Source organism: Juglans microcarpa x Juglans regia, chromosome 1S (genome assembly GCF_004785595.1).
Source record: "Juglans microcarpa x Juglans regia isolate MS1-56 chromosome 1S, Jm3101_v1.0, whole genome shotgun sequence".
Lineage (NCBI taxonomy): Eukaryota > Viridiplantae > Streptophyta > Magnoliopsida > Fagales > Juglandaceae > Juglans > Juglans microcarpa x Juglans regia.
Window position 1 is genome coordinate 29,297,481 of NC_054595.1, and position 16,354 is coordinate 29,313,834.

Below are 16,354 nucleotides of genomic sequence, written 5' to 3' on the forward strand. Positions count from 1 at the left end.
GTGGCAATGTGTGTGCCCCACGTCAGCTTACTCACAGTGGGCCCTACTAAATTTTCGGAGCTACCAAGACCAATTGGTCTTTTTATTTTTATTTATTTTTATCATTTTTTCATATTTTTAAACATTTAAAAAAATTATAAAATTATAAAAAAATATTTCTTTAATTATTAAGTAAAAAAAATTTTCGAAATCCATTCTTAGTAGAAATAATTTTTCTACTGCATTTACGAAGATAATGAGTAGGGAAAAGCTAAACCCACCGGAGATGGGTCCCAATATAAAGATTTTTTTTTATTTAGTGATAAAAAAGTTTTTTTTAATGATATTATAAAATTTTTTAAGATGTTTAAAAATATGAAAAAACATCGAAGATGGTTCCCGATACAAAAAGTTTTTTTATTTAGTGATTAAAAAATTATTTTTTAATGATGATATAAATTATTTTTTTTAAGATTTTAAGGATATAAAAAAAAAATTAAATAGTCTTGTCGGGAGCCATTCTCAAGCTACACCATTGGTGGATGTAGCACGGCAATAATAAGTAATAGATGAAGTATTAGGTTGAAAAAAGTATGATCTATTATTTAAAATAATATTTGTAATATTAGAGTATGTAATATTTATGTTTTTTTTTTTAAATGAATAAATTTTAGATCTATATAAAAAAATTATTTTTTAATAATGATCCTCACTTTTTTTAAAGGGAGTACGAAATGACTGTATACTCCAGCATTATAATAGTATTATCCTAAAAAAATAACTTTTTTTACGTGGATCTTAAGTTTATTTATTTTTTTCAAAAGTAATGCGCGGGGCTTACCCACGCAGAACTTCAAATATCGTTTCTTAAAATTAAATTTATAAATTGATTTGATTTTATGTGATTCGTTAGATCTACTTTATAATAAAATTAATTTTACAATCTAACGAATTTTATTGAGCCATATTAATTTGTAGGCTTATTTTTTGTAATTGTAGTTAAAATATTTATCATTTCCAAATGATAAAATAGACGGAAAACATTATTTATTTGATAAAATTATTATTATTATTTTTTAAAATTAAATTAAATTATATGAGTGTTTTATTAAGTTTGTTATAAATATTAGTTTATAAATAAAATATGGTACACTTAGAGTATTAAAACAACTAAAAGAATTATTATTTCAAAAATAAATTAAAGAATTATAAATTACAAAACTTGTGAATGATAACATGCTAACTTATAAATAAAACTATTACAAAATAAAATTTAATATCCATTCTATACATTTAAGTCCTTTTGATATTAATACATTTCATCTCATCTTATCTAATTATTATAATTTTTAAAATTTTTTATATAAAATAATAATAAATAATTGATCTCATTTCAATTTACCGTCCAAACCTCACCTGGCCTATTTTATATAAAAATATCTTTCATTTGTGGGTCCAATTTACTGAACTTTAACATAATTATAACTTTGAAAACGAAAATGACCATTTATTGCTCGTTCCGAGGGTGCATCCGACCCCCAAAAGTCAAAAGAGGGGCCTCACGATAATTATTTCAAGAGAAAAATGAGCTACTCTACTCGGGCTACGGAAAAGCTTTTGTGGTGTGGTTACATCAACTATCAAAATCGTCGGTGTCTTTTTTTTTAAGACAAAATCGTCGGTCTATTATTTGAAGAAGACTGACGTCACTTTTTATAATACTTTTACCTAATAATATTTTAAGGTGAAAGATATTTTTATAAAATACATTATAAAATTATATCATTTTATAAAAATATTATTATTTTATAATATATATGGTAAAATATGTTGTATAGGTATTATTACTATTACCATGTGAGATTTGTGAAGTCTGATTTATTCTTGTGATGACCCAATTTGATGACAAAATTCAGCAAGAATTTGTTTTGATTGTTTTTTTTTTTTCGATAGATCTTCAATGAGACTTGGGCCATGGAATGAAACGCCATGTTTGTGACTTGAGAAATGCCAAATAGAGAATTCGCTTGAGTCTCATTCAATACCTCACTCGAACATTTAATCCAGTAATTATGAAATTAAGATTTATGTCATACAACCACATAAATATGTAATTATAAACAATATAACCAGTTTTAAGAATTATATTTCATCCCACAATGTATTTTATCATTTCTCAAAATGATGGAATCCTTTGTAACTCTGTAGAAGTATACACGTTACCGAACCAGATTTTTCACAATACGTAATCTTCATTTTACTATCTTAAGTGTTTTTTCTTAATATTTATATTAATAATCAGGTTTTAATGATAGAACAAATTATAAATTATGTTTACGAGGGAATAATATGACGATCATATCGCAAAAACAATCAAGTTTAGGAGTAAGTATTATTTTCCCTTATTTTAATTATGGAATCAATTGTGCCTATTTTTTTTCATAAATTAGAAATTAGTTACAATTATTATGAACAATTTTGTAATACTTCCTTATAATTGCTAAAAAGCTCGAGACGTTGAATTCATTTGTATAGCTAAAAAAATGGTGTGATCGAGAAAAGAAAAAAAACATATATGATGAGAATAGAAGGAGGAACCTCAACAACCATTTTCAGCAGTAAACGAAAAGGGATATTGGAAAACTGCTTGACTTTATTCCATGTGGGATATTGGATTGATGAAGGACAGTATCAACTACCAACCCAACACAGAAAGCCAACAACTGCTAAGTTTCTGGCAGCCAAGAAGATCCAAATGGAAAGAAAGCATATGGGGCAAAGCTGTGAAAAATATAAAAATAAAATCTATCAAGCCGTGCATTAAATCATGCATGATCCTTGATCCACACCCATCTCACCATTGGGTTGGAAGTAAATTGGTCGATGAAAATGAACTTGCTAAATAATGAAAACCATCTAATTCATGGATCCGAATATCATTGATTCCATTAGCTTAAACACATTTGACCATAATAAAGTAACTGTTTTTGTAAAGCTGGGAGGATTTTGGTTCCATTTGTTTGGCTCTGTCCATCAATGCAAAAAGATAAAAAACGATGTTAATGTCCAACAACTATAGTCACGTCAAAATATAACTAGAGTTCTGAACCGGTGACCCCATCAGACAACACAAGCTGTTTAACTTTCAAATCACTTGCTCTTCTTTGGTTCTCTTGCATATTCCTCTACTAATGCTTCAACATCTTTCCAGAATAGGCCCTCCACCAAAACTCCATCCTTAGTAAACCTGAAACATGGCAAGATACCAGAATTATAAACAGACGACAATATACTGATGCGCAGTTTAAGGTGTGTGCATGCAGTTGGCGTGCACGTGTGCATGTAGAGAGAGAGAGAGAGAGAGAGAGAGAGAGAGAGAGAGAGAGAGAGAGAGAGAGAGAGACCATTGGGTAACACTTTTGGTAAATTGCACTGATTGATTGGCAGAAATTGATTTAGGATCTGCACTTGCAATGCTAAGCGTGTACATATCAGAAAATCTTGGCAATTTGGAAGACACCACCAAGCCAGTGCTGGTGAAGGATCCCTGTCCAGAAAAAAATGCAACTGAGATGGTGAACAAATAACTTTATCACAGTCAATATCTTTGAAGTCAAGCACGACAAATTCGGCTGATGGAGAATTGTAGATGTATAATTCAACTGTTGGCAATGTACACAAATGGAGTCCTATAATATCTTAAATAAGCTGATTCCTTTTTAATGAAATAACCCATTGATTTACTCTTGAAGCCAATATTTGGTGAGCTCGCCTTGTGTTTGCTTCTCTTGGGATTAAGCACAAGATATTAGCCTCATGTAAAACTTCTGAGCTTACAGGGTTAGAAGACCATGGGGGCTAGACAACTAGAAATAAACAATAAACAAAGTTTAAATTGTAGAAACAATGAAGGAATAAAGAGAGGCCTAGAGCTAGCAAATTGTTTGAACGATAATCTATTCCAAACACCAGTAGGATTTTATACCATGCACATGTAGAGACAACATAAAAATTAAGAAATTCATTGCAACCCTTCTAAAATCCTACATCTTAAAGCTGACTCTAACACAAAGAAAAGTTGCTCCTTTTCCTCCCACCCAAACCTTTTTGTCGTAAGTTTTCATTTTTTTTTATGTCTTTTCTTTTCTAGTAAGTTTTTTTTTTTAATAAGTAAAAATATATTAATATCAATAGGCGTAACCAAATACACTGAGTGTATTAAAGAGAGAACACCTAGCCTATAATATAGAGCCCCTAAATGAACATCGCCCAAAGAGGGAGAAATTAGAAACCTATCCAATGTACACCAAGCCCTATTGGGACAAAACAGACCTTCCCAAAACAAAGCAAGTTACTGTAACTACCCCAACCCTTTGTCTCCCACACATTTAATACTCCATCCGAATTATCCTACAAGGACTGAGGAAGGCTTTATGCCTTCCCTCTAGTCCTCCCTCGACTTGTACTACCTCCCTTTGTGTCATAGTTGATTGCCCAAGTCAGACACTTCAACTTCCTGCTCTTCTTAAATCTTGATTTTGTTTCAAGCGAGTGACCCGCCTCAATTGCAGTGAGTAGTGCTGTGAATTGGTCGTCAAATCCTCCACAAGTAATCCCCACACACTGTTGTATCTCACTAACCTTTTGCAAAACCCAATCCGATGATGATTCAGCTATATTATTTAATGGAAGAAAAGATAACAAGGGGACAACATCTTCCGTAGACAGTTCCCAGTTGAACACCAGGTCCTAAACATTCATCATCGAAAGGCACTAACGACAAACCCATATTCAAATCCCGTACCTCCTCAACAACTCCATTGGTTCTCTCCAATGGTAAGGTCATGGTCACCATTGGAGATTATGGGTTGGCAGCAAGTTCCTTCACCTCTGGCGACCCTTTATGTGCAACTTCGACGGACCCTACATCTCCTTTAGACCTCGACGTTACATCATTTTCCTTTGACTTCGACGTGGGAGCCATAGTTTTTTCGGGTAGAACACTGACCAAGGGTGTAACACCAACTATCGGTCTTTCTTGTCTCACCTGTGGCGAAGGGCATTCCATTACGGATGTCTCTACGCCGATACCCGACGTAGAACCACTTCGAATAACCTGGTTTTCCTTTTGACCCATCACACTCTCCTGGATCTAGTTACAGGGACAGGGCCGCATCCAATTTTTCGTTTTCCTTTATTTGAGTTTAAAGGATTTGGGCCTATCTTAGGCTTGTTTCTTACGACCCTACTACCTACAGCTAAAAGCAAGTCTATTTCCGTAGACAAGAAAGTGATCACTACTTCAACTGGACAAGCTGGGGTCCTTTAATGAATTATGCATCACGACAAGCTAGCCATTTTCACAGTTCCCCTCACTCTGAGTAACCAAAGCATGACCCGTCTTCAGAGCTGCCACATATGATTGCCTCACCGCCATGGTTGTGCTTGGGTCTTTTTGTTTCCACTCCAAGTTGATGTTCTCATGATCAGATGTCCTCTTCTGGCTTTCCTTCCTAGAACCATCAGCATGAAAGGAAAAAAACATATCCGCGGCTCTGCATAATTCAATAGCAAACTTCTCCTTAACCCAAACCTTCATACCCTTCAGGAATGACTACAACACTCCACTGGCCTCCTCCATATTCGGTGACAGTTAGATACCTACCATGCATGTTAGAGCATCGTTGAGCCACAAATGCTTTGTTTCCTTTGCGTAAATGTTTTGTGAATTCCGAGTTTCTCCCCAGCTATAATACTGCTTCCACCGTAGCCACCAACCATCCTATCCCACTATGACCCATAGCTACAGACCTCCAAACCCTTTTGCTCATCTCCACAATTTTTAATGAGGACCTCCATGCTTCTGGTAAAAACTCAAAAGCCTTTTATTCCACCCAAAAACGCACCAACTGACCCATATTAAGATCAAATCTTCGATTTCAGATGCAGAGGCTTCCCAAGCTGAATTCCTGTCGAACTTGATTAATAAATAGAAAAAAGGCATATGTCCTCATTAAACTTGATTCTAGTAAGTTGAACTTGATTAATAAATAGAAAGAAGGCATATGTCCTCCGCACAGTAGGTATCTAGACACCTTTAAAGACTTAGGACCCGTTTGGATGTTCATTTCAACATCCAATATCTCATCTCATCTCAACGTCCAAACACCATTTAAACACAAACATTTTTTATCATTACCTAATCATTACAACTTTTTCAAACTTCCAAAAAAAAAAAAAAATTGTTCAGATTCCAAAATAAAAATTATATTTTAACAATATTTTAACTTTATAATATTTTTATTCAACTTTTTCCCTCTCATTTCCCAAAACCCATAAAACATCTTAACTCAAACTATTTCATTACTATTCCCAAATTTCTCATCTCATCTAACATCCAAATGAGGCCTTAGCCTAGATAAAACAAGATCTCCAAACCTCCAAAAAGAAAGTCTTCTTCATAAATAAGCATGACGATCTCAAAATTAACATTGATTCAAGAAGAGAAAATCTATTCATCATCTCTTTCTCATCATCATCTCATCATCCTATGGTGTGACATTAGATGATAGGTTCACAAGTGAAATATAATAAATAATTTCCAATCATCTAATGGCACACCATGGGATGATGAAAGGATGATGATTATTGGGATGATGAGTAGCATTACTGATTAAAGAAAGACGCATCACATATTTTTGAGCTTTAGCAAGACTAGTCCCTCATTTTAGAGATTCTTCTATTATCTTTCTTTTAACTACACCAATTTGTTTGAACTCTTGCTTCCAATAGAACAAACCAAAGTAATATTCAATAATGGCCTCTATTCATGCCTAAAGAGAGAGCACATGTTGTTGGCACAGACGGACATTAGCAGAATATATGGGAAATATTTGGGCCTTTTATCGTTAAGACCCTATTGGGTAAGATCTAAGATGCCATGAATACAATTAGCTATAAATTGTATAACTGATATGTTAAAAGTAGAGTAGTATTATGCACAGAGTACATCATCTAAAAAAATTAAACTCAGTTGATACACAACCTATAGTTGAATATCTCATTCAAGAGTGCCAGTATTATCAAAATGAATTATGGAAGAATTTAGAATCAAGTCGCCTATCAAAAAAAAAAAAATTCAAGTCAAGAACTTACAGCATGCATAAATGTCTATTTAAAGCAAAAATGCTAGACAGCAACCAATAGATAACATGTGATAGAAAAATAATTTATTTATTATCACATAATGGGCATGATTCCATTTTTCTTATAAACAAATGGATTGAATGCCTAAATACTAACACCGTGTCTAGAATTATTGCTAAGTTTCCATATAGAAAGATATCTTACCGAAGGAGGATAGGTAAAAAGAATTGCATTCTTCTCTTTTGTGTATATGATCAGCTGCAGTAATCCATTGAAGACTATATACTTGCCAGAGTCAAAGATCAAACAAACTTGAAAACTCAGAAAAATGGCATAACATACCATGACCTTATTTGACTGTCACAAAATTAGATTGAAGTGTGAAATCATAGTCAAATATTTTTTGTCCCTGTGCCAACTTGTAGTCAGTTCAATCACGTGCTCAAGGTCCCAAACAGATAAGTCTATCAACGAGGAATTTCTACCACACATAGCAATGGGCATGCATAGCAGTAAAAGTCGATCATTATTTTTTTTTCATTTCCATTTTTTTCCAATTAAGCAAGACCGAACAACAAAGCTGAAACCTACTATTTACAAACTAAAGGTTAAGCCTGAATTCCTTTTCCGTTCTCACATTTCCTCAGCAACTAAAGAAGTTTTCTCATCAACAAAAAAGAAACTGACGGTGATGGAACAGCAAAGCCAACACATTCTCCAGAAAAGCTAAAGACTTCGAAAACCTAAACCAAACAGCCCTATATTCCGTGTTCCTCTACGCATTTCCTAAGAAACGTAACAGATTTCTCATCAATCAAAAGGAAATTAAAGGTAACAGGAAGAGAATTGACACCCCAAAAAAATAAAAAATAAAACATCAGGTAAGGAAAAAGGATATAATACGATACAGCCGATGAGAAAATTCCTGTTCTCGGGGAACTTCTTCTTATAAAACTGCGCCAACAGAGCAATGATGATTATGATCGTTCCCATCACCAATCTTATATTACTCATCCTTACGTCTTCCACATATCCACGACTCGTCACTATCTACTCAATAAAAATGAAAAAGAAAAATTACAAAGATATATAAGAAAAAGAAGAAGACGATGACGGATCTATAAGAATAAAGCCGTGAGTTAGGGTTTGTAAGATTTACCTCGGATACGGACTCGTCGAGGATGTGCTTGATGGAGTGGTGGTCTAAGAGATTGGCCTTCTTAGGGTTTTTGGTGGCCGTCTCCGGTTTCTTTTCTTGCATTTTTTTTTGGCGGGGGGAGACTGACTGAGACTCGGGGGTTTCTGGGAGAAAAAATGATGGAGATCTAACGAGAGGCAGAGTGGCGCGGGTACGTAATGCGTTTGCTCGTGAAACCAGTAGACGCCTGTGAATAAAAACCAACGAGGTGAAAGACAGAAGAAGAATTACCAGGCAAGCCCAATTTCCTACGCCGAAAATTTATTAGCTATTTGTCAACTATTTACCGATAATAAAAAAAAACACACACACACTCAGAAACATCCTCTACGTAAATCAATTACATGCTTAGTTGTTAGACTGTATAAAGTTTCGTTTGGTTACCAAATTCACCTCAACTCATTATTACAATTTTTTTAAATTTTAATATAAAATATAATAAATAATTTAATTTTTTCAAATTTCAAAATAATAATATTATTAAAAAATAATATTCTAATAATATTTTATCATCACAACTCAACTCAACTCAACTCACTTCAACATCCACACACACCCTAAATCTTGCATTTTTAAAATATATATATAGATCTGAAATTAATACGAAAAATAAATAAATTTTTAATAATAGATTCTACTTTTTTATAAAAAAAATAAATATATATATATATATATATATATATCTAGTACATGTTTAGTGTGGGATGAGGGCTTATCCATTAAAATAGGAGCACGGCTATACATCAGTCACACTCTCCACACACCTTACATGTTTTTTTTTTTTTCCTCAACCCGGTCTGCTGTGGCTATAACGGCTGATGTAAATAATTTTTCTTAAAATAGATCTTTAGATTCTGATTATTATTTGTCGATATTCATATTAGAAAAATTTATATCATATAGCGATGTTATAAAATTCTCATAAACTTAAAATAATTATTTGGATTAACAAAAAAAAAAAAAAAAAAGATACGTGAAAGAATTTATTGAAAAAGTTTAGAGAATCATTATTCAATCGAAATGAGTTTTGAACTTTAAATCAGTTAAAAAAACTGCAACAAGCCTGAAGGGATTATACATGGATACAATTCTACTTTAACCAAATGCTGTTCCACCATTTGGGAAGCATTTATCATGCAATGTGGATGATTAGAGTCCAAAAAAAAAAAATACTAATGTCCTAGATTCTATAACGAAATATCCAAGGTGAATAGGGTCATAAATATAATATTTCCAATTACATCTTCTTGCATTGCTTTTATTTTGGCATACAAGCTTGTCGATGCTTGTACACATTGCAAATAAACATTTATCCAAGTGAAGTCCCACTGAGACTGTGAAAATGAGAACAAAAATCGTGGAGGAATCATGGGGGCCTTGATTTCACTGTGTTGATGCCATCTGTAGTAAGCAAGATCCGAGCACCCTTCACAAGTTCTTCCTTAACCATAAAGAGAACTGCAGCAGCAAGTACACTTTGCGCAATTTTTGTACTCATCCCTTTGTAAAAGCCATAGAATCCTTCATAACGGATCATCTTTAGAATTGCATCCGATGTTCCTGAGTCGAAGGAATGAAAGAAATGAAACATCACAATCTGGGCAAATTCTACTGGACAAAACACTGACCCAAATGAGAAATTGATATCTTGAGCATAAATATGGTTGAGAAAAACTCAGAACCGGTCCGGTGAGAAATCCCAATTTACACCGGCCAAAAGAATCTCAACATATATGAGGTTTATATGGCTTATGGTGAGTGCTAGTCTACTAAAGCAGCTCTCTTCCTCTCTCTATACTCTCCCCCGCATCATCTTTCATCTTATTTTTCTCTCCCCTTTTTCCTTCTCTCTTCTCTACACGGCGCCTCTCTTGATTCTCCTATCCGTCAAGTGCTTTAGACTAACAAGTGGTGGGCTAGTAGCAAGTAAAGGGAGATACATCAATTGTATTAGCGACCAACATCAATTGTATTAGCGACCAACAGAGGATTTCCCTCAATCATAACCTTCAAAAATCTCGAGTGGTGGGTGAAAGATTGTTTCCACTCAAATCCAACAACCTCAACGATTTCAGTTCAGTAAAATTATTAGGGACTAAGCCATTAGAGTTGTTTTCTCCAAGCCTGATTTCAATCAGGGAACTTAACTTTGCAATTGAAGGACTCAGAGTGCCATTAATATGCGTCTTGGCAAATTTATGACAGAAACTTGGGAGTTTCAGCTGCAGCTCAGTCCCAACCATGGCTCTTCATAGGGTTCATTACCAGACCATTCAGAAGTAAGGCTCAAGGGATAATTCACACCGCCGAGAAAATCCAAAAGAATTCCGTATGTGTTTCTTCCCAATTTTCTGTTTGCAATTGACTAATGTGAGAGAGAGAGAGAGAGGGTTTTGGCCTACCGTCGAGAAAGGGAAGTGGGAAAACAGAAAAAGAAAGAGAGATGGAACAGTGTGAACGTTGATTCTCTACATACAATTCATTCTTTAATTTGCTACAACTCCTACGTGTTAGCTCATTATTTGTGGGTGTAAAACAAGGAATGTCACCCATCCGGCTGGTAGCCTCTCCCAATATGGTTCTGTGTGGTAATCTCTTAAAAGAGCAATTATTTCCAAAAAAAAACTGACCAATTTTGGACTACATAACCTTTGGTCTATCATACACAGGATTATGCGTCAGATACAACATACAACAACAGGACTTGAATATTTTCAGAATACACAGTTCAAGTAAATATCAATAGAACAGTTCAAACCTTTATAATGATGCCTTTTATCTCCGGTAGAAACCTGTTTCGCTTGAAGCCTTGACTGCAATGGCAAGAATATGGAACCAAAATTAGTTACTCTGACAAATCAGCGAAAACTTTTGAATGGATAACCTAATATTTTCAAAGGTTCTTTCCATATACATGGTTGCTTTGTTAGTACATATATACTAAAAGCAAGGACAAAAATCATGGTTGGTATTTTGGCCAGCCAAATGCATCAGCGCAATAATTCTCTTTCCAGTTTGACCTTTCATAACAGAACTCTCTTTCAGGATATCTGCCAAATAACCTATGGTACTGGCAAGATTTTCCCCATTCTTGTTACCAGCACAAACATTTTTTCCTGTTATTAACCGATAAAACTTCCGTCTCAGCAAGCCAGAACCAACACCATGCTAAAATTTGAAAACAGGGCAAGAGATGAGGTTTGAGCCAGAACCAACACCATTTATAAAACAAGATTTGTTGAATTCAATTGAAATCCGTTCAAGTTGTGACTTATACCTACACTCGAGTCATGAGATTCGTTTATAGAAGCTGAATTCGTATACCTTAACAACTAAAAGAGGATACGTCACAACAGTAGCCCCAAGTTTCGCCAAAGCACCAAGAAGAAATATCTACCAAAACCAGCCAATTTATCAGCTCGAAGAGTAACATATGAAGCTGTGTGAAGCAATGCTGGAAGTACTGAAGTTAAAATTTATAACAGAAACCAATAAAATGGCACTGAAACGTGGAGCATTCAAAATGAATCAAAACCTCTAAGGCTGTCACGCCACTGTTGCCCTTCCTACTTAAAGCACGTCTTTTCTTCAGCTTCTTCAGCATAGTTTCGTACAGCATGAATTGTATGGAAGGATTGCTCACCTGCAATCGATAGCAGGAAGAATCAGTGATGTCTCTTAGCACATATTAGAGTAACTTCAGACGTACCATGATCAATGTCGGGAATACACCTTTCCAAAAACCCCAAAATCCAGCTTCATCATAGACTTCTTGAATCTGAAAATATATACCTCAATTAGATTATTTTTTTAGAAGTACATGTTACTGAATTAGATTATAGACAGAGAGAAGCATTCGAGCCCATGCCATATGAATTACAAAAGTTGATAAAGAAGTTGACAGCAAAAGCCAATATGCCTTTCATCCAAAATTTTTATGCATTCATAAACTGAGACATATTGAAAGCTGTCTACAGACGTCAGAAACCCAGTAACAGGAATGAAAGAAAAGATATTTGCAACAGTCCAAAATATTCAAACTAATTATTTGCTGTTCCATTCCCCATTTTCTACACTCCCTAACACTACTTTTCATCGGCAGTGGCATATGAAATTACATGGTTGTCAATTGCCCAGTGTTCTCTTTTGTTTCTAGCAGTTCTCTTCTACAATCCAAACAGGTCATCGCTCGATGGCTGGCAAGTCTGCGTCAGATTTCTTAGATCACAGCAAGAATGATTAAAACCCAATCTACCAATCCATCAAAAATGTAAAATATACCCTGATTACTGCTATGTCCTCATAGAAAATCCTTCATAGGAGCATAATTATGATCCATTTATGTGAAATACGATGCAATCATGCCTTTGCATGTTAATATAAAACCTATAGGAAGGGTTGTCTTGTGAGCTCTAATTTCATCTATATATATTGAAAATGAGGAACACCCCCCCACCTACCGCATGGTTTGTTCCAAATGGAGGAAGTTCACTTGCAGCAAAAACTGTCTCATCCGGAGATACTGACAACGTCTGACCAGGCTGGGTCTTCTTCGGGATTTTTGTATGTGTCTGCTTGGAAAATTACTTAAAGATATATTAGAGAGAGAGAAAAAAAGCGATCTTTCAGCCTCGCTCAGTCTTTTTTTGGGGGGTGGGGCCATGCTCCAAAATTTGAAAGGAGAGCATACATTGCGACAATAGTAATCTAAAAGTAATTACTTCTTAGGGTATTGAATTAAAGAGATATTCAGGACTGAATCATGCATTTAATCAAAGTTCATTTTAGCTTATCGCACATAAAATAATTTTCTAAACTTCAAAGTAGCTGCCAAATGCACGAGACCTTCCCCTGTCCAAGTTTTTCAACCGTTGGTACACTGGCTGTAAGAGAAACTGATCATGCTACAACCAGGACTAATAGATGGGCTTCTAACTCAGCTTCATAACATTTATCCGAAAAAAAAAACAAGAGTGGCTTTCAACTTCTGCTAGCACAAAAGTATCAAGACTATTAATCAGTGCTACTTCCAATATCATTTTCAAATTTAACTTTTACTGAAAAGTAACTCCAAAAACTATTACAAGAAAAAACCTGGAAATATCGAAATTTGCATTACTTCCACATTTACAGCATAAAAGGAACTTGAGGCTTAGGTAAATTAGCTTTTTTACCTGCATGCGTGTCACAACTACCCATATAGGGTTTGTCATAAGCACATTCACACACCTACAGAAAGGAAAATTTCAACCAATGTTTGAGCAGAAATTCACATGAATTCAAACAAATCATCAGAAGAAAGAATGCAGTGCAGCACCTATTGTGCACAATTTTGTGGCAATTAAAGCTTTACGGCTTGTGCGAATAATAAAAAACGATGACTGCTGTTCAGCCATAAATTGCATAAGCAGTCAATCACCCGCATAATTGTGCACATAAAGTAACAAAGAATTTAAGACATTTGGGTGTCTGTAAGAAAAAATAGATCACCCTGATAAAGCAGCCACCACAAGTGATGAAAACATCCCAACTGATCCATCGCCAATCCCTTTCTTCATATGTTCAAGTGAAGCAGCTTCAGCCTTATTCCTGAATATTTGATAGAAATAATAGTAAACACCCTGTACAATAACAATTGCAAGTCTATAAGAAACATGAAATCTAAATAAACTATAGGATGCAGATTCAAGAAATGCAGGTTAATAGACCACCACTTTTTGAGCCAAAACGATCAAACTTTCTCTGTATAATGTGATCCCGAAGGAGTTCAGAATGCGATGGAAGAAATAAAATAATAATAATATATTATTAAAGTATTTTCCGCCTTTAACATGCTTTAACCCGATTAAACCCCGGACTTCTGTAATGCATCTCCATCACACAAATCAGGTAAATTGACTCAACTTTTTACCGATGGGATGTAATTCCTAGAAATTGTTTTCATCCAAGAGTTTGAACCTTAAATCTAAAGGGAGCATATTACCAAAACCAAGACTCTTACCGTTTGATCCATCCCATAGAGTTAATTTGTTAAATATTTCGCATCTTGAAAACAATTTACAATTGAACCTTAAAAGGATTTATAGTTGGGTGACATGTTTAACTCTGCTGTTCAAAGAACAGCTGAATTTGTAAGAGATGATGAACTAAGCCGAGATTTCTTCATCTTAGAGAGTAAAATCGGAAGACTGAGCCCGAGTCTTATAAACCTTCTAACAATAAATATAATTGACGTGCCATAATATCGGGCTCGGCATTAAGCAATATTATAACTCCTACGGTTCGCTTATTAGTTCCAATTTTATAATTGTAAAGGACAGTGGTCTTTTAAGGCGACAGGACAATCTAATACCTGAGACCCGTGCAGATAACGTCACAGAAAACAAACGAATGCCACCAGACGGCACGTTTTACGCAGCCACTGGACCACATACCATATGCTTTGGAAATCACAATACACTAATCTATCTCTACGCCAATTTACACTCTGGTCCTGACAATTTCACATCATGTAAGCACCGTTTTGTTCAGATAAAGTTTGAGTTTATCTTGCACGGTGCTACAGAGATATAACATAACCAACCTAGTTTTTCCAGGATGCAAATAATTACTTTGCCTCAAAATAAAATTTTCAATAATATTAATACGAAGTAGAGCATTTTAATTCAGAAAGAAGGTAAGTACCGTATAAATAATAAAAGTATTTTATCACATCTTATCATTATAATTTTTTTAAATTCTCACGTATAATAAACAACTTAATTTTTTTAAATTTTAAAATAATAATAATATTAAAAAATAACTTTTAATAATATTTTATATAACTTTTAATTTTTATCTAAAATTATCACATTTCACTCTCCAAACAACGTTTAAAAAAGTGCGCTCACCTGAGATGCAGCCGTGCCCACTAGGGATGGCGTTAAGCCTCCGTACAACTGTTCCCATCCTTCATGTTTTATAACCTACATATTTTTCAGACAACAAACAAATAAGAATCAAACGAAACAAAATATAAAAATAAATTCTAAAAAATTAAGGATTCGTTTGGTTGCCAAGAAAAAAGTAGGAAATTATAAATTGAAGGTTTCGTGTGAATAAACACAGAGACCTGGCGCATTAGCTCAATTGTTCCAAACTTCCTCTTCTCCTTCTTCAGATCACGCTCTGTTTGTTGACGAGTATTCACCTACAGATCCGTCTCAAAAGAAAATTACAAAACTAACCCCCGAAAAAAAAAAAGGAGGAATAGACTGAAGCATGGCGGAAAAATAAATAAAACAGGAAAGATCATACAGTTTGAAGAGGATATGTGATGAGCTGAGCTATGATCCCTCCGCCGGCTCCGGCCAACCCGTTGATCAAAGCGTCCGACATGTTTTCTCTGGAAAATCTGTAGAAGCCTTATTTTATCGCGAAAATGTGTCGATGCATCGGGGGGAGGAGAAAAGGGAGATCTAAATACGTGAGAGAGAGACTATCTCAGACTTTGGCTGTAGCGAACAAATTTTAGAGATGCTGATGGCGCTCGCTTTCAGATGCTCGGTTGGTTGCAAGTTCCGTTCACGAAAGTAAATGACGTTACCTGCTTATATTACTATTTTACCCCTAAATAAGTAATTTTTTTTTTTTTTTTTTTTTTTTTTTTTTTTTTGCTTTTACCGGTTGACTCGTACTTGCAGCGCTATGAATGATATTTGGTAATCTAGGCTGCGTTTTCTCCTCTTGAGTTTAGTTTAATTTTAAAATGAGTTAAAATGGATATATTTAATTTTTAAATTATTAAATTAATTTTCAGTCAAAATCTTTTTATATATGGTAATCACAATTTTTTTTAATTTAAAACATCTTTATACAGATCTATAATTTTTTTCAATTTTTTATAAAAAATAATAAACTTATTTTAACATTTGAACACACTTTAAACTCAGTTTAGATGGATCCCACATAACTCTATATACTACTCAACTCATTACTATTTATAAAAAACTCAACTCAATTGAGTTCAGCTTAATATCAAAACGCAGCCTA

At 34.4% G+C, this 16,354-nt stretch overlaps 2 protein-coding genes across 3 annotated transcripts; both read right to left on the reverse strand.

Moving 5' to 3' along the window:
• Positions 1-2,877: 2,877 nt before the first annotated feature.
• LOC121246458 (probable signal peptidase complex subunit 2) lies at positions 2,878-8,538 on the reverse strand. The gene is made up of 5 exons (XM_041144632.1): positions 8,285-8,538; positions 8,024-8,175; positions 7,330-7,411; positions 3,384-3,526; positions 2,878-3,226 (listed from the first exon to the last, which is right to left on the reverse strand). Exons 1-5 carry the CDS (start codon positions 8,384-8,386, stop codon positions 3,130-3,132), a joined length of 576 nt encoding a protein of 191 aa, XP_041000566.1. The 5' UTR covers positions 8,387-8,538; the 3' UTR covers positions 2,878-3,129.
• Positions 8,539-9,333: 795 nt separating this feature from the next.
• LOC121246426 (peroxisomal nicotinamide adenine dinucleotide carrier) lies at positions 9,334-15,883 on the reverse strand. Of its 2 annotated transcripts, XM_041144585.1 has the most exons (11): positions 15,620-15,883; positions 15,435-15,512; positions 15,214-15,288; positions 13,814-13,944; positions 13,498-13,552; positions 12,784-12,894; positions 12,033-12,101; positions 11,859-11,966; positions 11,648-11,716; positions 11,082-11,136; positions 9,334-9,883 (listed from the first exon to the last, which is right to left on the reverse strand). In XM_041144585.1, exons 1-11 carry the CDS (start codon positions 15,698-15,700, stop codon positions 9,690-9,692), a joined length of 1,026 nt encoding a protein of 341 aa, XP_041000519.1. In that variant the 5' UTR covers positions 15,701-15,883; the 3' UTR covers positions 9,334-9,689. The 2 variants fall into 2 exon arrangements, with proteins under 2 accessions (XP_041000519.1, XP_041000520.1); XM_041144586.1 differs by lacking the exons at positions 15,214-15,288; positions 15,435-15,512; positions 15,620-15,883 and adding an exon at positions 14,676-14,785 and having other exon boundaries at positions 13,814-13,912.
• Between the last annotated feature and the right edge of the window lie 471 nt (positions 15,884-16,354).

What these genes read in the sequence shown, in the direction of transcription:
- LOC121246458 (XM_041144632.1), bottom strand. Translation starts at nt 8,386, where the DNA reads ATGCAAGAAAAGAAACCGGAGACGGCCACCAAAAACCCTAAGAAGGCC. An exon ending in TCGACGAGTCCGTATCCGAG is followed by an intron (nt 8,176 to 8,284) that starts GTAAATCTTACA and finishes TTTATTGAGTAG; the next exon opens with ATAGTGACGAGTCGTGGATA. An exon ending in TTTTTACCTATCCTCCTTCG is followed by an intron (nt 3,527 to 7,329) that starts GTAAGATATCTT and finishes TTTTCTGGACAG; the next exon opens with GGATCCTTCACCAGCACTGG.
- LOC121246426 (XM_041144585.1), bottom strand. Translation starts at nt 15,700, where the DNA reads ATGTCGGACGCTTTGATCAACGGGTTGGCCGGAGCCGGCGGAGGGATC. An exon ending in TGGGCACGGCTGCATCTCAG is followed by an intron (nt 13,945 to 15,213) that starts GTGAGCGCACTT and finishes GTTATTGTACAG; the next exon opens with GGTGTTTACTATTATTTCTA. An exon ending in TAAAAGGCATCATTATAAAG is followed by an intron (nt 9,884 to 11,081) that starts GTTTGAACTGTT and finishes CCTTCGACTCAG; the next exon opens with GAACATCGGATGCAATTCTA.